We start from the raw sequence: 21,797 nt of genomic DNA, 5'->3' as shown, positions 1-21,797 counted from the left end.
GGTATTACTGAACTAAATGCACCAGGTTGCACTCTTAACTCAGATTTTGTGCGTGTTTTGTCTCCATTTTTGGAAAGAGTTCCAACAACAGTTGTCGTAAAAACCCTTCTGGCAGATTATGGTTATTATAACTTATTCCCTTTTTAACAAGAATACTCCTGAACCAATCTATTCTGTCTAAAACAGTACACGACTCTCCGTGTTATGACCTATACTAGGCAATCCAGCTATATGTCTGACTACCAGTCTCAACATAGGGTCCCAACAAAGTTGACAAATACTGTAAGACTTGCATTTTATTTTGCCAACCTGGAAATAATCCACATGGCAAGGGAGGAAAAACAGTAAGTCTGAAGGCTGCAATGAAATAAACCACCCTGTGATCTTTGGATGAAGGGCAGAACATTAATTAATTAATTCAGCCAGCCAGCCGGCTGCCTGGAGATATCATATAAAATCATCATCTTAAATAGAGGTGGTCAAGGCAGCCCACGACATAGGAACAAGCAACTTCCACACAGGGCTCACCGATGCAAATCCCAAGTGCCACCTGGCTAGGTGTTGTGGTGGATTTCGGGATTAGGATTTCCCCACGAAGGAAACAACAACGTTCTAAGCACTCGGGGAAATGGAAATTCTGTGCTCCCCTGGGAACTTCTGTTCTTCTCAGGGAGAGAAGGTCACCAAGGTGGGGTGGGGAGGCCTCAAACAGGCAGACCTCACCTCAGTTGGGGGAGAGAAAGGACCCCACCTCTGAAGCTGGGTAGTAACGGTGCATTTATCACTGGGAGGGGTGTGTGTGTGTGTAAAAGATGGTTTCCTTACCATAAAGGCCAGAGAGGTAAAGAGTAAGCCAGCGATCAGCTTGACGTAGGGGCCATAGTTCATCACTAGTTTTAAGCTTTGGAAGAAGGAAACTGGCTCTTCTGGCTGGAGATCGGAAGACTCTGCGGGGAGCAAAACAGAAGCACTAGGTCAAGTTATTTCCCATCAAAGCATCTTCAGACAGGCCTTACACCACTTACATGCTGGTGCAAATTTTGTTTTGATTCTTATATTCCTATTTGATTTAGTGAATTGTCTAGAACACACTGGTTAGTTGGGATATACGTAAATACCATAAATAAATTTGAATGCAAAATAAAATGCTATGAACGAATGCCTTACAATGCCTTCATTATTTAACTTGTTTTGTGTCATTTCATCATTTTGCTCCTGGTTTTAGGATCTGGCTATGAGGAGCAAGGAGCCCAAGGCCAAGCCAAGGAAAAGATTGCTCAGCCACCTCCCTAACATGCTTCCCACAGTATCATTGCTGTATAAGGGCTAGTGGCTGTCATCTCCTAAGAGCTAAACACTGACCCCCCACTATCAGATCCTACCGTATATCCACCCTACTGTGGAATTGTAGCTTATGCGTTGCTAAATTTTAGCGAGAGAGAGAAAGCAAGAAGGGGCAGCCCTCAGAATGCTATGTATGTGGATTAGAAAATAAGGTATCTCTACAGAGAACGGTAATGAATTTGCATAGGCATAGAGAAAGACAACTTCTTTTCTGCAGTGAGCAAATCGTTCCCAGTTCCTATAAGCTCAAGTCAGCAAATGAATTAGGAACACAGGAAACTGCCGAGTCAGACCAGGGGTCCTTCTAGATCAGTATTGTCCACATTGACTGGCAGGGGCTCTCCTGGGGTTCAGGATTCCCTCCCAACCCTACATGGAGATGCCAGGGATTGAACCTGGCAACGGATTCATGGCCCTTCCATTAGGTTCCAGTTTAGCAGCTTAAAACCAGAGCTTGAAACCTTTCGGGTGGAATACAGCAAAGGGAATTTCCATGCCTTTGCAATATATTCTGATGGCCAAGGCGCTTGCTCTTTGATACTTCCATTACTTGCATATTTTGGATATATATTCCCCCTCAGCCCTACTCACTACAGTCGTACCTTGGAAGTTCAACAGAATCTGTTCCGGAAGTCTGTTTGACTTCCAGAATGTTCAGAAACCAAAGCACGGCTTCTGATTGGCTGCAGGCATTTGGACTTTCGGCTTCCAAAAATAGTTCGCAAACTGGAACAGTCACTTTCGGGTTTGCGGCATTCAAGAGTCAAAACTAAGCTGTTCGAAAACCAAGGTACAACTGTATTTAGGCTAACAAGTCTATTTTACAATTTGTCCGGGACTCTATTGCATCATGTTGGGGGGGGGGGGAAGAAAAAGCAAGCAAGCAAGCAAGCAAACCTATCAGGGAAATCTCCTTGTCAGTAAAACCTCCTCTCCATCGTAAGTTTAGGACTGTTGACAGATGGATTGCAAGACTGGCAGGACTTCCCCTTGAAAGCTAGCTAACTATCATTTCACGAATGTGGAGTGTTTGGGTGATGATAGGCTTAGTTACCTAAGAAGAGGGACAATATTTCATAGATGTGGGTGATTCTTTTGATAAGCCCCCTGCAAATGTGGCCTCTAGCACACCTTGAGGCTGAGTGGATTATAAACCTCAAGAGGAACTTGAGTGACAAGGAGGCCTTTGAGAATGCAGAACAAAGATCACAAGAGCCAGCATCCCTCCCCAATGGCTGGTTTCAACCAGCAAAAGTCAGGGGCTTTTCCACAAGGAGCTGGAGTTGCATAGGTGACGCTTGGTTTATGCAACGGGAAATTCTTGCAATGGAAATTCTTGCCCTGTGTGTCATTTGCTGCCTTGAAGTCAGCCCATGTATTAAAAGGGATTGGCCCATGTACAAAGAGGCACAATAAGGACATCCACCCCAAGAGGCAAGGAGTAGATTATTTTGCAACTATCAAACTAGCCTGATTACATGCCCAATGGGAAGAAAAGACAAAGCATGTCTCTTTTTTCTAGTAGGTGGGGGGGGGGAAGAGATCAGATGCTTATACAGCACATTAGGAGTGCACAGAATGTTTCATGGATAATCCTAGTTCTCTCAAACCAGAAAAAACTCTATGAATTGGAAGTATGAGGTGGGTGGAACAGAAGAGGAATGCATGTGAGTGGAAATGCGCTTATGAAAGCCAAACCATGGTTTGGTTGTTACATATTTAAAATAGGTCTGTGTAAGTAATGGGAGGGGAACCGAGGTCAGTGCCAGAGCACACAGTTTGCATTAAACAGGCTGCAGGTTCAATCCCTAGCATCTCCAGGTTGGGCTGGGGAAAAACACCCCGTCAAAAACAATGGAGCACTGCTGGCAGTCAGAGTAGACACTACGGTGTTAAGCAGTATAATAATAATAATAATAATAATAATAATAATAATAATAATAATAATAATAAAACAATAATAATACTCAGCTAGATGAAGTAAAAGGCAGGTTTCGATGGACTCCTTTGGGAGCCAGTATCAATTCTGCACTACTCAACTTGCATCCATCTTTGTCACAAGCAAGTTGATTTCTTGGCAGATTATGCCTGGCCTTTACCTTTTAGAGCCCACCCCTTCCACCCACTTTGCAGAGGTCACTTAAGCTGTCCTTGCTCACCTCGTCTTTCTCGAACACCCACAGATAAGACGATAGCACAAAGAATATATATCCCACCGATGACACCAGCTGCAATCATGTAGGCATTTCTCTGTACAAGGATAGGAAACAAGGTTGGGGTGGGAGACAAAGATGGAACATCCAGATGAGAGGTGCTGTTTTCCAGAATGGCTTGGCACAAATGAATGAGCATGTGGGCGTCAGGAGAGGAGATTGTGGTGGCTTTGCTTCTCCCTGGCTGCTCTGGGAGTTGCGAAATGCTGAGCTAAGCCATGGCTTGGCGCGTTTCTCCAAGTCTGGGCTTATGGTTTAGTCAGTGCTTCCAAACAAAACTTAAGCTGTAACCATAGGGCAAACCTTGGTTACAGCTTCTGGTTCACCTGAAGGCTCTATGCTCTTGCTAAACCATGGTTTGGCATGGTGTGACGCGCAAAACAGGCCATCATATGCTTGCCTGACAATGGAGTAAAACCAAAGTCACCATTCCAGGAAACCCCAACAGCTTTTAATTATTATTACATCTGTATTTTGCTCTTTGCCCAAAGCACATTAATTAGCACTATGAACAGGCTGAGATGAAAGTGTAGCTTTCCTTTCATATAAACTGACCTGGAATCCAATGGGAGGGCAGTATTAAAGCATCAAGAAACAGCATCGGGTTTGATTGCTGCACCTCCAGTTAAGAATGGTCCTATGGCAAAGTTCAATTTAATGAAGGCAAAAGAAACCTTGCATAAGAACGTAAGAACCCAAAGGTTCATCTGGTCCAAGGATGGGGAACCTGTGGCCCTTCAGATGTTATTGGACTACAACTCCCATCAACCACCGTCACTGAGAAAGTGTTTTGGTTGGGGTTGATGGGAAATGAAGTCCAACAAGCTGGAGAGATGCAAATTTCACATCCCTTTTGTAGTCCATCATCCTATTCCACACAGTGGCCAAATATGTGTCTCTGGGAAGCCCACAAACAAGACATGTAGCCAAGAGCTCTCTCTCCTTTTGCTGCTGCCTAGCAGTTGGCATTTGGAGGCATGCCGCCCCCTCTGAACCTGGAGCATCAGTGCGTATTCAGCCTGGCTACTAGATGGGCTTCTTGACAAAGAAGCAGGAGGAGGAAGAGTTCTCTCTCCAGCCCAGCTCTGCAGCCATGGGCTTCTGCTAAACCCCTTACTATATTATCCCAACCAAGTGGGATTAGGGAATGCTCAAAAGGGATCTGTACCGTGTCCGTGAGTGAGCCAGTGTCATGGGTGATGTTGACCTCTTCCATGGCCACTGAAGAAGTATTGCCAATGTTCAACAAGAGCGGGTCTGGAATGCAAGGCGTGCCCACTTTGCCCACAATTTGCCCTTGGATGGCTGTTCCCAGGACGGTCCCAAGCACTTCCACTGTCATGCCTGCAGGAAAGGGATGCACAAGCGGTGATTAGGGCTAATAAGTGTACTGTTGAGCCAGAAATGGCGTATGAAAACCTAGCTCACCCAGCAAGTTTAACTGTCACAAGTTGGCTAAACAAGCCCATTTCTGGTTTAACCCACTTAGCAACGGAGCCTATTTTGCAAAAGGTATTCAGTCATCTCCCAACAGTCTCCTGGGAAGCTATTTCCAAGTCAGCATCTACTTAAAATGGATATTCCCAAATACCCGGTGGGGTGTAGATGTTTGGACCAAGACGACTCAGGTTCAAAACCCCACTTTGACACGAAGATAACCAGATGACCTTGGGCCAGTGACCATTGCTCAGTCTAACCTAACCTATCTCACAGGGTTGTTGGGATGATAAAATAGAGAAGAATTAAGTATGCTGTCTTGAGTTTGGAAGAAATGCAGGAAACAAATATGGTCAATAAATAAATATAGTAAATAAACATGAACAGAATTCAGCCCCTCATTTCCTAGTCAAGAGGTAGAATTCCTTCATAATGTAAAAGGAAAATTGGATCCATGAGGAATGTGAACTGCCTCTGAGCCTCAGCCTTTTCTTGCAGTTGCTCAAAAGCTCCTCTTGAGTGAGGTTACATTTTGGTCTCTGGTCTAAATATTAAAATTGTTGAAAATAACTCTTCTACTTATTAAGAGGTAAAATCTGGACATTACCACTGTAGTGGGAGCAAAGAATTTAATTTTTAATGCTCCCCCATGGGAAAAATTGAGTGGCCTACTTTATTGCATATTGGAAGATTGCAAGTGAGGTATGTGAATTCCCTCCCCATAACACGTCCCCTACCTTTCTAAGTGGCACAGCCAGAGTTCTATTGCCCCATAGTTCTATTCATCTGGGGCTGTTCTGACTAATGTGCAGAACAGCCCCAGATCAATGCAAATATTTATTTTTGTAATGAGAGACTGATTTGCATCCATTCCAAGGAACTTAACAGTGCTGAACTTCCTGAAATTTGGGAGACAGCAGAAGTGTGGGACAAATAGATCACCTGTACAGATATGCTGAGAGGAGAGATTTCTGAAAAGCTAATTATTCACAACCCGGGAATCTTAATGTCCAATTTCCATTGGGGAAAAAAATCTTTTGAATGCTCCTGCCCTGTGTTTTCCTAACTGTCCTGCATAATTCATCCACGATCACTAGGCACTGAGCACAAGCTTTGCAAAGGTGTGTTCTTCCTGTCTTAAGTAAACACACCAAAGTAGACAGGAACAGCCTGAAAAGTCTCTCTTCTTTTCAGCAAGTTGCTTCCACTCAAATGCACACCTTACTGCACGTAACAACGATGACGCTGCATCATCAGCAAACGTATAGACCTCCAGCCATAGAAACCAGAGGCACACACCCAAAATTTCAAGCCTCTACATGCAACTGAGCGGGGCATATGAGCAAATTTCATGCTGAAGTCCCAGCAATTCACAGTTAAAACACAATTAGCTGGAGCAAGAGGGCAGGGGGTGGGGGGAAGGAGTAGACAGACTCTCAAACGAAAGGAGCCGAAGCATTTCAACATTCAAGGAAGTGGCGGTTCTTACGGTAGGCAGTGGCAGAATCTCGCTCACTCTGCTCCCTGCTAATGAACATGGTGAGGGCCGAGTACGGAACATGGAAACACTGCAGAGGAGAACAAGCAAATAAGGAAGTCAGACTACACATATCCTTGTCCAACCTGCAATTACAATATTCAAAAGGAGAAGCGAATGCGAAGTGGATGCTATTTTAGGAGGGTGTGGTGGGAATGGGGTGATGTAGAAGAAGAGTTAAGCAAGGCTTCGGGGCCTGACGCGTGCTGAGCTTCCCAACCTGAAGAGGATAAACCCCCTACTGGACAGGCCAAGCCCTCAAAATAAGACAGGGTAACTTTAGGGAACGCTCAACCTGCAAAAATCTGCCCAACTTCCATTGTCTAGATCTACCGGGATCCCGTCTTATGGCAAGCAGGAACCCCTCCTCCTCAGGCATTTAAATATGAAAACCAGACCAAGAGACACAACAACATGTGGCAAGCACATGCCTAGCTAGAAAGGGCCTTAAATCGTTCTCAATGGTACTAGACTAGACTTTTCCCATTTATAGAAAGTTTTATATCACCATTTTTCAAACTATCTGATGTGGTGGGCTGGCATTCCCCCCCCCCCCAGTGTGCCAGGGGCCAATAGCATATTTGGTCTCTGAAGCATCCTCTGCCCCCCCCCCGCCCCTGCTCTGTGGTGCAGTTGCTGCAGACAGGCAGCCAATGGCTCACGGACCTGCTGAGGGCCTGGTGCTTAGAGGCAAACAAGACCAACGTACACACACCTTCATACAATGCACACTTGTTCAGTTTTATTATTTAAGATTAGGGCTGGGCGATATCAGCTTTTCAACATCGTGGTTTATCACCAGCCGAACTTTGTGGTTTGGCGATATACCATGATGTTGAAAAAAAGATGCATTGGCCTTTGCCTGAGAGACACTAGGTGAAACTGCCCCAGCTCTCACCAAGGCGGTTTCACCCAGGCTCGCAGGCTGGGACAATGCAGCTTGTTTTCGCTGCTCAGCTGGGGGAGGGAATGCCCCCTCCCAGCTGAGACAGTCCTGGGGCGCTCACACGAGCGGCCAGACCATCAGGGCTCCTTTAACTGCTCGCTGTGGGGAGCAGCAACCGCGCTCCCCTCAGCTGAGCAGTTTCACAGAGCCACCACTGGCTTGCGGGAGCCAGCACTGGACTGGGGGCTCCTTTAACTGCTCAACTGAGGCAAGGGCAGCTGTGCAGTTTAAAGATGCAGAGGGAGGAACAAGCTGTATTGGCACCTCACCAATACAGCTTGTTCCTCCCTCTCCATCGTATGAGGGCAGGGTGGGATGGCGGTTTCACTCAGCGACATATCACTGGTGAAACCACTCCCGAGTCCCTCTGCTAGCAGTGCCAACTGAAGGAAGGAACTCTTGCACTTGGTAAGTACATTGCAAGGGCTCTGCCAGACCTACGTTCTGCAAAGCACACTAAGCAGAGAACTGGCAAAGCCACTTTCTGCAGGCATCGGTGATATACGATCAAGTTGCCCCAGGGGGAATTCAGTTCCGCAGCTGGTCTGGCCACATCACATATGATGTCGGGTGTGAGCTAAATGAGGTGCAGTTTTGGGGGAAATGGCCTGGTGGGCCAAATCTGGCCTGTGGGCTGGAAGTTTCCCACCCTTGCTCAAAAACAAAATGCAGGCTGTGCACAAGAAGATGAGGGACTCACTGTCACGAGGGTCTGGAAGATGCAGTAGAAAAAGAGATACCACATCACTTGGCCTTGAGAGATGTCGGGCACAAACCATATCAGGAAGTAGGAGATCACAGCAAAAGGAGTGGAGAATATAATCCTGTTGAAAAGTAAAGCAAGATGAGAAAAACTTTATATAGTTTGGGGTTTGGAGAGAGGAAAAGGAAGAGAAAAAGTACAATTTGATACCAATTAGTCTGGTTTTAAATGCAAGGGACGTAGCCCATTGACCACCTCTGCAGAAGTTCTATTGGTCTTGACCTAAGAGGGTTTTCACCTTCCTGTTCCTTTCAATGGCTGCTGGGGGCCACAGCAGTTCTCATTACCACGGAGGAGTTAAAGCTGATGTCAGTCGTGAACTTACTAGGCCGCCTTGGAAAAGCCACCAAATCCAAGTCCCTGACCTGAATCATAAAGGATAATTATACTGGCCTACTTTTAGGAAGCAAATACTGACACGATCCTTGGGAAACGCTTAGACAACTGAAAACAAAGCCAAGTATAATTGTCATTCTCTTCACTGTATGGCTGCGGTATGTATCCCTGTGAGCCCCGCCTCATGGTCAGAACCCTTGGTTCAGCTCCAAGGGATTAGATGACCTTCAGATTCAGCTTGCAGTCCTACAAGCTTATAATTCCAGGCTTGTCAGTGCTTGGGCGGGATTGGGTGGGTAGGAGAAGAGAGTGAGAAACAAGAGAGAGAGAAAGAGAGAAGAGGCAAAGTTCCAGAGAGCATAAAGAGCTGAGTAAGGTTTTGTGTAGTGGGGCTTTGATCACAGAGTCCCCCTCAATGAGGCAGCAGGAGCAGGCCTGCTGAGCTTTAGAACCTGTTATGAGCAACAAAGCAGAGATTTGGCAAGAAGGTCCGTCTGCTTCAGGAGGAGTTAAGCATTTTGCAGGACTGGAAGGGAGGCAGGGGAAGTCTACATGCTGTGCGTGTGAGGCGAGGAAAGCTAAACCAAGGAACTAAAGTGCCACCTTCTCCACCCAAAGAGAGGAATTCACTACCTCCCTCACTCAGAAAAGAGAAGTGAACTGGCTTTCTTTGTGTATCTACTTCCCACGCAGGACCACATGATAAGACAGAGTTTTAAACAGCCACTTGGCCATCCAGTGACAAAGAATTAGGTGTAGGTCGCCAGCCTATTGTAAGCCACAGAAAACTAGCATAAATAAGTGTGGCTTAAAAGGCCAAATATTTCTGCAAGCTAGTCAACTCAGGTAGGTTTATATCTACACAAGATACAGTATGCATTTCACAGAAGGACAACTGACAATGCTCAGAATTCCTCCCCCAAACAAGCTAAAGATCTACATACACCCCAGAACAAATAAAAATCCGGGGGGGGGGGGGAATGCAGGCGGCATGCTGGAAAGCAGTGGCGTATCCTGCAACATAGGCAACTTGGGCTACAGCTTTCGCCCTTAACTGGAAACCTAGTTCTTTATCATTCAACGCCTCTTGTCGCTGGTCCTCCAGGAAACCAGAATGCGTTGCTGTATGCACATTCTCTGTAGCAAGGATACGTTATCAACAGGACAGAGGAGTACATAGAGACGGAAGGCGGGGATTGGGGTGAAGAGACAAAGGGGAAGATTTCCATTTATTCCCTAGGAATAAATCCTTCTACAGGAAAGGACCTGGTGAACGTAAGAGAAGCCGGCTAGATCAAGCCAGTAATCGAACATCCCATTCTCACAATGGCGCGCCAGTTGTCTGCAGGAAGCAAGCAAGCCAGACAGACAGACCCAAGCACAACACCCCCTCTCCTCTGCCATGGTTAAAACGAAGAGGAGCCTTGCAAGAACACATTTACTGTTCTCTCAGTGCAGTTCTCATTCAGTTCAATAAGCCTTTGTGTAGGACTTCTCTGTGGACTGTACATGCTAGAAATGTGTGTACTGTCATTTGGACTTTCTGCATTCTCAAAACCTCCAGCTTGTAGGCCAGCCTTGGCTCTCCAGGGGGTCTGAGTTGGTCTGAGAGGCAACTTTCCCCAGAAAACGCCCACCCATTCTTCAACTGACTTCAGTTATCTGATGGGCAGGAGGGGGAGGATAAATCCTGTGCTGGCTGTGCATGAATGTTTCTCATGTAGCAGTATAGCTGAAATGAGCAAGATTCCATACAAACCCCTTCCTGATTCAAGGATGGATTTGAATGGAAACCCCTGGGAAAACAAGTTTTAGAAGTGCCTTGAAAGGGGCTTTGAAGTCCCAACTTTAGCACTTCAAAGCTCTTTGCACTTGATGTCATTGTGATGCCATGTGACCAATAGCTAGGGGGCTGTGCCCACTAGTCTTGCTTCACATGGATTGTAAGGACTATGTGGGGCAGGAACTGCCCCACTGTTAAGTGAGTGCAAGGGTAACAAGAGCTGTTGTGGAGAGCAAGTCTGAATTAGTTTTTCTTTTTTTAAAAAAGGTTTCTGTGTGCATATTATGTGGGCATAATAATAATAAACGGGCATGGGCAATCCTGGTAGAATTCTTAGGAATCTCATTTCTCTTTTGGAGGCTGCAGCCATGTGGCCGAAAATTAAATTCATCCCTCTGGCAAGGGAGGCAGACGGAAGAGAGAGAGAAATTATTTTAATATGACTCATGGGCATTTTGCCCCACAGCACGCCAATTCCCATGACGCGGAAAGGAAAGGTGACGTGTGTAGGACACTAAGACAATCACAAGCGTCCTGATATTCTGAACTGTTTCTAGATACTCAGTATTTGCATAGCCTTCCTCTAGCCCCTGGGCTTTTAAAAAAATCCCCATAAACTCTACATAGCTTGATAGTGGTGCGGAAAGTGGAGGAGCGTCCACAGCATAGAGTGGGGATGCCCTTGTGGAGATCCCCTTGTAAAACACCTTTTTAGCAAGAATGACTGCTACAGAGTTCAAGACCGGACGGCCAGCTTCATCGTTTCCTCCTCTCCAACCCATTCTAAGAGTCTCCCAGCGGTTTGACTTCTAGTAACCCCCACCCGCTGATCCGCAGAGATATATGAAACAGGCTAGACAGGCACACACCCTGGCTCTCCATTGGCTGAGCTCCGATGGTGTGTTCCACTGCAATCTCTTCTCCTTCCCCGCCCACCGGCTTTAACCGTTTCCTCTGCCATGTGTGAAATAGCTTCCTTCCACACACGCTGCTCTTGGGGAAAGGGAAAGAGTTTGATTTTCAGCTCGGCTTCAAATCAGAATGGAAAGTGTGAGGCGGGGGCGGGAGGGGGAGAGGAGATACTAATTTTTAAAAAAAATTAAAGCAGATTTTTCAAAAGTAAGCCTTGCTTCCATGTTGAAGTTTTTTAAAGCAAAATTTTCGCTGTATTATTATTAGTGTTTTATTTATCATTATTTCTATACCAACCTTCATCCTAGGAGCACAGGGCAGTTTACAATGTAAAAAACACAAAGATACATAACACAGTAACAAGCAATAATAATACCGCCCAATATTATTATTGAGTAGTAAAACCCTGGCTCAGTTTTCATGAAATGCTGTGCTAAACCACAGCTTAGCACAAATGAGCAAGTTTCCTAAGCAAAGATCGCAGCCACAGTGCTTCTTCTGCTGCTACCAGAACCAAACTGAGGCCAGACAAACCATGAGCTGTAACCAAGGTTTGTTCTTGGTTTACCACTTGTACAGAGAAGTCTTCAATCACCTACCACAGAACCCCTGCAAATCTTAATGGGGCACCTTCTAGGGTCCTCACAGTCAACGTCTGCAATTTGAGCGGGTGTTCCAGAAACACCCACCCACACCTGTGTTTCTCCTTGTGGCTACTTCTTGCAGAGGGAAGACGCCCAAAAGCCACTGCGGAGAACATGCTAAAGATGTTGTGGGCAATATTAGAATAAGGCTACAAGCCTTTGCATGCTAAGCCCCATCAAAGACAGTGGGACTTATTTCAAAGGAGATGTGGACAGGATTGCATCGCAGGAGCGAGCCCTTCTCCCTGCAAGCCTGACTGGGGAGACGTGCGATGGAGAGGGAGCCAATTTTAGAGAGAAGCAAGCCGACTCAGGTTGATAAGGACACGACCTCATAAGCCATCTGCTCAGCCCACTTACCACATCAGAAATCACTAAACTTAACTGCTCTCTGACATGTTGCTATTCTGGACTTTCAATACTGTATTTGCAACTCACCATCCGAGATGCAAAAGTGAGGGAGAAGCACTGGTGCTATGGAAGCTATTAAGCAGACTCACACAAACTTCAACTCAACTGCAGGAAGCCTTGCCCAGAAATATCTCAGCTGCAATAAATTGCCAGGCAAGTTATTACTAAAATAGGTTTAAAAGAATCAGTTCTAGCTTAACAATGGGCTAGACAATGTCACAGCGAGGGTGTTCTGCTTTCTGTTCTGCAATGGGCCCGCTTACAAAAGTTTTCCATGAGATCATGTACAGGTGAAGATGAAGTCACATTTGTTTCTACATATTCGTTAACACATTCCAAACACTACTGACACCCTTTTGTCTTTGTGAGTCATATTTACTAATGCCAACAAAGGTATCTGGCTGAGCCACTTTCCTAACTGCAGAATTCTTTTTGCTTCCCAAGAATAAACTAGTCCCCTACTCCCAACAAATTTAATTAGCCCCCACCCACTTCCTGCTGACATCCTGGCCAGCATTTTATTAGCATATCATAAAAAGCCAATGAGGATCTATATTATATACCGCTAACATGGGGAGCCTGGGCACTCCAGAGTATGTTGGGGTATAAATCCCATTACAGTCATACCTCAGCTCCCAAACGCCTTGGGAGTCACAACGTTCTGGCTCCCAAACGATCAAAAACCAAAAGGGAGTGTTCCAGTTTTCGAACGTTCTTTCGGAACACAAACATCCTATGGGGCTTCCGATTGGTTGCAGGAGCTTCCTGCAGCCAATCAGAAGCCGTGATTTGGAAGTTGAATGGACTTCCGGAACGGATTCTGTTCGACTTCCGAGGTACGACTGTATTCCATCGCTGTGAAACAGTATATCAGTGGCTAACTGCTTCTCCAATAGCCAATCCCTATACAGCGAAAACAGAAGTACCCTCCCCACAGATGGCATACTTCAGGGAGTGGGGGGTGGGAATAGACATACGGACCCTAAGGCCTGCAGAAGTACCAAAACCACCACCACAAGGACAACCCAGAGAACAACCCAATAAGCAGTGAGCAGAAAGCTGACCCAGAAAATGAGGAGGCGAAGTGGGGAAGGGGATAGGAGATGGGAATGAAATGGAATTACATGAAAGGGGGCCCAGTTCACTGACAGGTACCCTGACAGGTACACTGACAGGTATCCACACAGCAACATTTTGTTGTAGGCCCCTCCAGTCTATGTGAGACGCCAACAGGAGTTTTTTCTGGCTTCTGACTGGCCTTTCCTGGACTGAACCCAAATAGCATCATCGCATGCTGGCTGGGCAGACACCCGCCCTTTATTCCAGTCCTGGAAGCTCAGCAAAGGCAAGAGCAGTGGGGGAGGGATATTTTGGGCCTGGGTTTAAGGCCAACAGAAGCAAAACAAAAAGCACCAAGTTGCACCAGCAAATTTAAGAACCCCAAAGGGTGGGGTGGAGAGTATAATCATGCCCTACCAAGGAAAGGCATATCTAATTTCTCCCTGGGCACCTCCTCCCCGCCCAACCCTTTTTCATATGTTATTCACCGTTAGGCCCTTCAGCCAGTGAGCAATGCAATCCTAGTAACAGATGCAAATGCTTCCCAGATTCAGAGGCTGCCACTATACCTCAGCCATAACTAGCTATTGCTGTCTGTCAGCCGAAAGAGGATTGGGAGAGTTCAGACACAAGCAGCTGTCTCCTAGGATGCTTTTCCTTATAAATCCCAGGGTGCTAGTTAGCCCTTTTTCCTTTATTTTGCTGCAACTTTGATTTATCAAGAAGTTCCACTTTATCCATAGGAATCTGAATAGCCACAATGGTTTCTGGTCCTACTGCAAGTTCTAATTTAAGCACATTTCCACCCTCCAGACAACCTCTCTCTTCCCTAATTTCTCCAAGTACTGGAAACAGGCCTGTTAGGAAAGAGGTGGCAGCACTCTCCTAGTCCTCAAGGGAGAAAAGGCTGCTGTTTGCCCAGGTTCCAAAAGCTTTCCAGTCATTAACACTCTCCAGTACTAGATGGAAAAAGCTGTGGTTCGAAGGTTCTCTCTCCACAAAGAGCTGCAACCCTGCATGACAGGGAGCCTCTGACTATCAGTGATGACAGTATTATTAAAAGGATCTGTTCCCCAGTTTTCACCTATACCAGGAGTGGGGAACCTCTGGCCTGGGAGCCAGGTGTAGCCCTCCAGACTTAGCTATCTGGCCCTCAGGACGTTCACCACACCACTCACTGCCCCTGCATTGCACCATTTGGCTGCAATGTGTTCTTGCACTGGGGGACTGCCTCTTGTTTGCCTCAGGAGTATCCCCTAGACAGGAGACTAAGCCAAGGGGGCGTAAAATTGAGAAGATATATGAGAAGATTGCCAAATTTTGGCTTCACATGGGGAGCCGTATTATGAAAGATCTGCCCCGAGACAGGCCCCCACTCCATTCACAAATGCATGTGCTTCTCAACATAGTGATAAGCACTATGCACTGACTAGCTCTACAAATCCCTAATTTTGGCAAAAACCAGCTTACCAGGGCATCAGGCGTCCAAGGCGACTCCATGAGGTTTTACTGATGAAGAAACCCACCAGTGGATCAGTAATGGCATCCCATGCGCGGCCCACAAAAAGGATGATGGATGCATAGAAAGGGTCCAGCTATGCGGGAGAGGAAGAGATCCAATTCAGGTCGAGCAGCTTAAGACTGAAGGTGTGGAAGCACGTGAGTACAAGGTGAGGTTCCATCAGTTATGCTTTTCCAAGTGCACCACTTGTCTTTGTCATTTCAGGTGGTCTTTTGTCTGCCCCCACTAAGCTTGAACAACTTGTGACCTGCCACACATTACAGAAGCTCAGCAGGCAGGGAGAGACAGTGGCATAGCGTGGGTTGTCAGCACCCGGGGCAAGGCAAGTAATTTGCACCCCCTAACCCGTGGATTTGCGCCCCCTAACCATAACCCCCAGATGTAACCGTAACCCCCCTAACCGTAACCCACTGGGGAGAGAAGACACCATAACACAAAGACCAGCAGCTCCAAAGTGCAGCCTGTCAGGTGCTTGGAAAAACCTTCAGGCAGGCATCAAAAAATTGGAGGGTTTTCAAGCCCCAGGTGGCTAGTAGGGCACATTTTCCTTGGAAGAGGAACTTGCATCATGAAATGCTACTCCTGCGAACAATGTAATTTACGCAGGAATATAGAAAGCTGCCTTATACCGAGTCAGGACATAGATCCATCTAGCTCAATATTGTCTATTCTGATGGACAGTGGCTCCCAGGGTATTTAGACAGGAAGTCTTTCCCAGCCCTACCTGCCAGGGATTGAACCTGCGACTTCCTGCACACAATGCAGATGCTCCATCACTAAGCTATGGACCTTCCTCCAGCAACAGAACTTTACCGCTCTCTTCTGCTATATTGTTAGCTACGGTATATCCAAAGGCAGCCTTCATGCAAGAGCCTGTCAGGCATAACGACAACCCTTCTCCTGCCAACTTTCTGTTTCAATTTGCAGGTTACTCAGTGGAGTGCTGCATTCCATCACCTTTGGGCCACCCCTCAAAAAGCAAACATACAAGCTGGTCAGACTTACCTGAGCCACATCCAACAAGTAAATCTGTAGAAAGAAGCCCAAGGCGCAGCCAGTGATCTGGTAGGGCGCTCCGCCAATGGCATAACACACTTTGTTGCATATCGATAGCTTTCCTTTGCTTTCTCTCTGGAAAATAGAGGACAGGACGTACTAAATTAGCCACCATCATTCCTGGGCATATTCAGCTTCTTGTGGGAACAGCATGGCAACCTAACAACTTTGCAACTAGTTGAGGTTGTGTGTGGTTGTTTTAATCACTTTCTTGCATTTATCAGTCCAGAGCCTTGAATGACTTCCAAGCAATGTGTCATATCTGGTTGTATTAGCTCAAGGCATATTTGAGCAGACAGCTTTACTACTCCCCACTCTTACTAGCAAAGATTTACATTGCTCACTCAACGTTTGCAAACAGCTCTGCCTCAAGGGACAATGGAGTTGCATCAAGGACGGACAACAGAAGTTGCCCAGGGTGGGTGTGTTGCTTGTGTGTGCGTGGCAATGCATTCCACACCACAACACTAATTTCCTGCTAACCACATAAAACTCTCCCTGTCTTTTTGTTCCCTGTCTATTCAGGGGGTGGGGTGAAATGTTTATTTTATACATCATTTACAGGCTGCAGAATATTTACTTTTAATAAGCTCATCATGGCATACAAATCTATGGCCATGACAAGCCTACTTCTTAAACAAGTAATGATTTCAGAACCGACCAATTTCCTAGTGGTGCAGCAATAGCATCATCATTCATTCATTCAAATGCTAGCACATTTGCAAAGCTAAGCAGGGTCTGGTATGATTTCAAATTGGATGGGGGAATGCATGTTGAAATTCCTGCATTGCAGGGGATTGGACTAGATGACTTTCAGGGCCCCTTCCCGTTCTATGATTCTATGATCACTGCTTCCCCTCTGCTAGCCTATATCTGGTTCTCTTAATGTTGGGGTGACTGAAGCCTGACAACATCTGGGGAGCCACAGTTTAGCCTTCCCAACTGCCAGTGGCTCTCCAGGGTTTCAGAGGGGAGTCTATCAGGCAATACTTGGGATTACCTGGAACCCTTTGTACGGAAAGCAGGTGCTTTCTCTATGCAGCAGCCCTCCCCAAAGGTAGAGCAGTGGACTTGGAAGACTACCTGGTGAACTTTGGCCAGTCACAGTCTTTCAGACTAAGCCTACCTCACAGGGTTTTTATGCAGACGAGAGCAGTTATGCTACCCCGAGCCCTTTGGAAGACTGAATAACCCTACCTCACACCCAATCAGCAGCAGCAGTAGTCCGAAGTAAGGCTGTGTACAGTGGTACCTCTAGTTACAAACTTAATTTGTTCAGAGGTCCATTCTTAACCTGACACTGTTCTTAACTAGAGGCGTGCTTTCGCTAATGGGGCCTCTTTTGCTGCTGCGCCGCCAGCACATGATTTCCGTTCTCATGCTGGGGCAAAGTTATTGACTTGAGGTAACTCTTCCAAATTAGCGGAGTTTGTAACCTGAGGTGTTTGTAACTCGAGGTACCACTGTACACACTATTACCTTTAAAGCACATTCAAATCCCATTCTTTCCTTCAAAGAATCCTGGGCACAATGGTTTACCCCTCACTGTGTTACCATTCCCAGCAACCCTTCGCGAAACGCAGTACCCAGAATTCCTTGAGAAAAAGAATGAGCTTTGAATGTAGAGTGTGTATGCAGCTTTAAAGGTACAATCCAGAGAGATCCATCATGTTTGCTCCCTCCCTTTCTCAAGAATCAGGGTCTTACAGTTAATCATACACACACACAATATCTACTCAGAAGAAAGATGCATTGAGTTCAGTGGGGTTTACTCCTATGGAGTTTGGGATAGGTGTGCAGCCTTAAACCTTCTGAATATCACGGAAGGGATCAGATATGTACCTGCTACAGTTCAGTCTGTGGTCAGATAATGCAATAGTACTCTAACCAGTTACATGAAGTGCTTAAAGATATTTTTTAAAACCCACATAAAATGGGTTCTCTTCTCCATGAAGCATCTGATGACACACAATCTGCAGGTGCTGGCTATCTAAACCAGGACTCCCACCACAAATATATAGTATTTAGCCATATGAACCTTTTCTGGAGAGAAGCACCACTTTGTTTCCATCATAAGTACCACCTGCGATCCAAGTCCCCATTTCCTGGTGGTAGTGCTCTCTTTAAGGCTGCACTCCTAAAATGCACTTCCTTCCATGAAAGTAAGCCCCACTGATCTCCATATACTTCTGAGAAGATCTGTATAGGTTTGCACCACAATTGTATTTAATCACTACATTGCACTGTGCAGCTGGGATGGGGAAACTGTGGCCCTCCAGATGTTGCTGAACTCCCACCATTCCTCATCACTGGCTGGGGCTAATATGAACTGGAGTCCAACAACACAAGTTCCCTCTGCTTGCTTCAGAGCACTGAAAAGCCATGGGCTCCCTCAGAAAAGCTTCAGAGCAGCCCCGTAAAGCAGGCTAGTATTACTATCACCATTTTTCAGATGAGACACAGCTGAGACACAGGTGGCAACCCACAAAAGCCTACCTACTGAATCTATGGCGGAAGTGAGATTTGAATTGGAAGGGCAGGGAAGACACAAACACACATTTCCTGCCTTACTCTTTCAGTAAGATTATTCAGCATAAGCTCCACGTGGCTGCCTGGCAATGCAACTGCTCCATCTATCTATGCAGTAAACTTGGAAGCAGGAAAGAACAATGTGCACAGCTCCCTGGATCCACTGGACCGTATTTAATCTAGAAGATTAACAAAGGGGGATTGGTTTACAGATAACAAGCAAACTTCTCTAGAAAGCAGCAAAACCAACTGCTTTGAATGGAGCCAGTGGACTAACACAAGCCTAATTCTGCAAAGCAATCCAGCTGCCAAGTTTAGCGGCACAGCTGCATTCACAGGGAGAACAGCTGGGGCAGCTCCCCACCCCCCCAAGCCCCGGAATTGGCAATTGGAAAGGGAGAGGCCCTGAAAGAGACACGTACTTCAACGGCACTGGTGTACACTTTCCCCAGGAGGCGGGCTCCATCAATAGTGCCCTGCGGGAAGCTATGAGCTACTCTCACCCCATGCAGCACAGCACAAGGAGCTGCTGCAACAGTGAGTCTCCAAAGCCTTTGCAAGGAGTAAGTTCTGGGCATTCCACTATCAGAAGCCAATCCTGATACTAATTCAACAACAGGCAACCTTGAGCAAGGCAGCTCTGTGCTTCTCGCCTTTCCTTTCTGTTGCAAGGAGTCAACATCTTCAGTAGGGATGTTGCAACTAACACTGGAAGAAGCCTGCAAAGCATTTCATGGGGTGGGGGGTGCTTTCGCCCCCACCATCGCCGTGTGGCAGGCTCCATAGAATTGCTCCTCAGGAGCACTTTAAAATGGGTATGAAGCGTGCATGCCAAAGGCAAGAATCCCACCACCCCTTTTAATAACTCTGACCTATGTTGAGTGATAATATTGCTAACTCTGAAGCAACCACACATGCTCTTGTAGCATATTGACTTTTTGCAATTCAAGCTTGAATGAGTGGACCTTCAAATCTTATAGGGGGGCAAACACACACACTGCAAATTAACATCCCTGCTTTATACAAGAGGCTGGTCCCATTCAAGATGTGTTGTGTTTCTCTGCTTTTAACCCAGGGTTCGCTGAAAGTCATTGTCTCTAATCCTAGTAATGCAGTTCATGTGCTGTTCCAAACCGCTTAAATTATGCTCCTCCTTACTTCATTCATTCACACAAGAACCTTCTTGGGTAGGTGAAATTTCCACACACGTTTTGCACCCATTCAACATACAGCAAACTGTTCAACGATACCCTTTCGAGTCCTGGAATAAGGATCAATACTATCTACTACCAATACTGGCAGTTTTTATTTAGTGCTCAGGGCTATTATTTTTTGACCAGCTTTCTCTCAGCTCTGCCCTCAAGAGTCATGAGGAAGCCAACAGGTCAAAATCCCACCTTGGAAGTCATGGTTAGAACTCAGGAAGAGTCCTTCTTCTGGATCAGGTCAGTGGCCCATTTAGTCCAGCATCCTGTTCTCAGGGACCAACCAGATCCCCTATAGAAAGCCAAGACCAGCAGCAAAACTCTCCCCACTTGTGATCCTCAGTGTTCAAAGGAATATTGCCTCCGACAGTGGGGGAGAAGGAACATAGCCTTTTCCTCCAAAGTTTAGCTTACAAAAACAAATGTAATAAGTTTGTATATTAGTACGGACACCCTATAAATCAATTATTACTTTATGCTCCCTATCCTCTTTACTTCCATCTAGACCTCCCACTCCGCTATGTATATGTTTTAAATGCGTATGAGAAAGCGGGAACAAGTCTGATTTTTCTAGTTGCCAGGAAGTTAAAACAGCGCGAGCGACCCCCACCCATCGAGCGTAAAGCGAACGCGGCGCCTTTAAGGAAAGTTTGCCCTTGTCTCTAATGAATGAACTTGAACGGCTCGGAGGCCTTTGGAGCCGATTTACTACCACTCGAAGGTTATGGGGGAAGAAAGGCAGGGGGCGCAGCACCCCTCGCGCAGCAGGCGGTGAGAGACTTCGCAGCGTCCCGCGCAGAGAGCTCAGCCCACACTAATGGCCCCGGCGCCTCCCGAGAAAAGCCAGCCCGGACAAAGCGCCTCCAACCCGCCACAGTCCTCATCCGAGATGTGGGCCGTTCCCCTCCTCTCATCTGGACGGATAAACCTTATAAGGAGTCCTCCCGTCACCACCCCCACGCTCCAATCCCGACGGGATTCGGATCTGCCACATCGCTTTGACGCCACGATCCGCATCCCGGCGTTGGGGCGAATCGCAGGATCTATAGTCCGGTTTCTCTCTCTTGCACACACAATGCACGGCCCTTTGAAGAAGAAGAAACTCCCAAAGGCCATCCGGATCGAGCCATGCGGATCCACTCAGCCCCGGTCTTCCTAGCCATGACTCCTCGGGAGTAACGCCCGATGGAACTCCCCTCCTCCCGAGCCCAGCGAGCGAGGATCGCGGCTTCAAATCCCTTGGGGATTTCTAAACTCCCGCCCCGGCCCGACCTCTCAAAGGGGACCCCCCCCTCACATTCTTCCTTAAGTACCTTGGGACGTATCAGTTCCTCTTGCTTCAAGATACTTTGCTGCAAAAGACCCGCAGTTGCAACGCTCTCCGCTCCTTCTCCTTTGGCCATTTGGCAAAAAGAAAAAGAAAAAAACCAACCCCAAACCCTGACCCGATCCCCTTCGCTGGTCTTTCCTTTCCTTCTTTGCTTGCTTCCTTCGCTTTTTTCTTCTCCTTGTTGCTCGATTGGTTGCTCTTCGCTTTGCCTTTTCGCAGGTGAAAGTACCCCGTCGACAAAGCAGCACCACGTATTTGATGGCCAGATAAGCGCGCTCGCCAGAACAGAGCAGCGTGGCGTTTCCTTTCGCTTTTCCCAAGGCGAAGGTCCCGCTCGAAGCCGCCCAAAAGTAAGTGAATGAATGAACGGCTCGAGGCGGATTGAATTTCATTCGCACGCTTGCAGGCGGAGCCCCGCCCTCTTACTCGTGAGACACGCCCCCTCCCCTCGCCCCAGGGCTGGTGGGTGGGGGCTGGCAGCTGCCCAGCGCACACCCACCACCAGCCCTGATCCTCTTTTGCTCCTGTGCCCATAATTGGAGGCGCCACCCAATATAACGCGAGAGCCAATCAGCGGCTGCGCCGGCGCAAACACCCCCAATTTACCCATCGCCTTCTGCCTGCCTCCTCCTCGCCGAAGCAGACAATCCCGGCTCCTAATTTTAGCCCCTCCACCTGCCTGCCGTTTTTACATTGTGATCACGGCTTTCCGAAGTCCCTGAGACATTATTCTTAAACTGGTCTAATCCCGTCCGTATCCCCTGCTGCTA

At 46.9% G+C, this 21,797-nt stretch overlaps 1 protein-coding gene across 1 annotated transcript in view; it reads right to left on the bottom strand.

Moving 5' to 3' along the window:
• MFSD2A (MFSD2 lysolipid transporter A, lysophospholipid) overlaps positions 1 to 21,404 on the bottom strand; it is a 34,217-nt gene extending 12,813 nt beyond the window's left edge. The window contains exons 1-8 of the mRNA XM_081923203.1: positions 21,011 to 21,404; positions 15,913 to 16,038; positions 14,856 to 14,980; positions 8,178 to 8,301; positions 6,484 to 6,562; positions 4,726 to 4,901; positions 3,504 to 3,594; positions 826 to 947 (exon numbers count right to left, since the gene is read on the bottom strand). Coding sequence (XP_081779329.1) covers positions 826 to 947; positions 3,504 to 3,594; positions 4,726 to 4,901; positions 6,484 to 6,562; positions 8,178 to 8,301; positions 14,856 to 14,980; positions 15,913 to 16,038; positions 21,011 to 21,100 — 933 coding nt within the window. The 5' untranslated portion in view covers positions 21,101 to 21,404. The remainder of the gene's footprint in view (positions 1 to 825; positions 948 to 3,503; positions 3,595 to 4,725; positions 4,902 to 6,483; positions 6,563 to 8,177; positions 8,302 to 14,855; positions 14,981 to 15,912; positions 16,039 to 21,010) is intronic.
• Positions 21,405 to 21,797: the final 393 nt, after the last annotated feature.

Source organism: Podarcis melisellensis, assembly GCF_964234715.1.
Source record: "Podarcis melisellensis genome assembly, chromosome: 8".
Lineage (NCBI taxonomy): Eukaryota > Metazoa > Chordata > Lepidosauria > Squamata > Lacertidae > Podarcis > Podarcis melisellensis.
The sequence above is the reverse complement of the archived record's forward strand: the minus strand, read 5'-3'. Positions and strand labels throughout refer to the sequence as shown.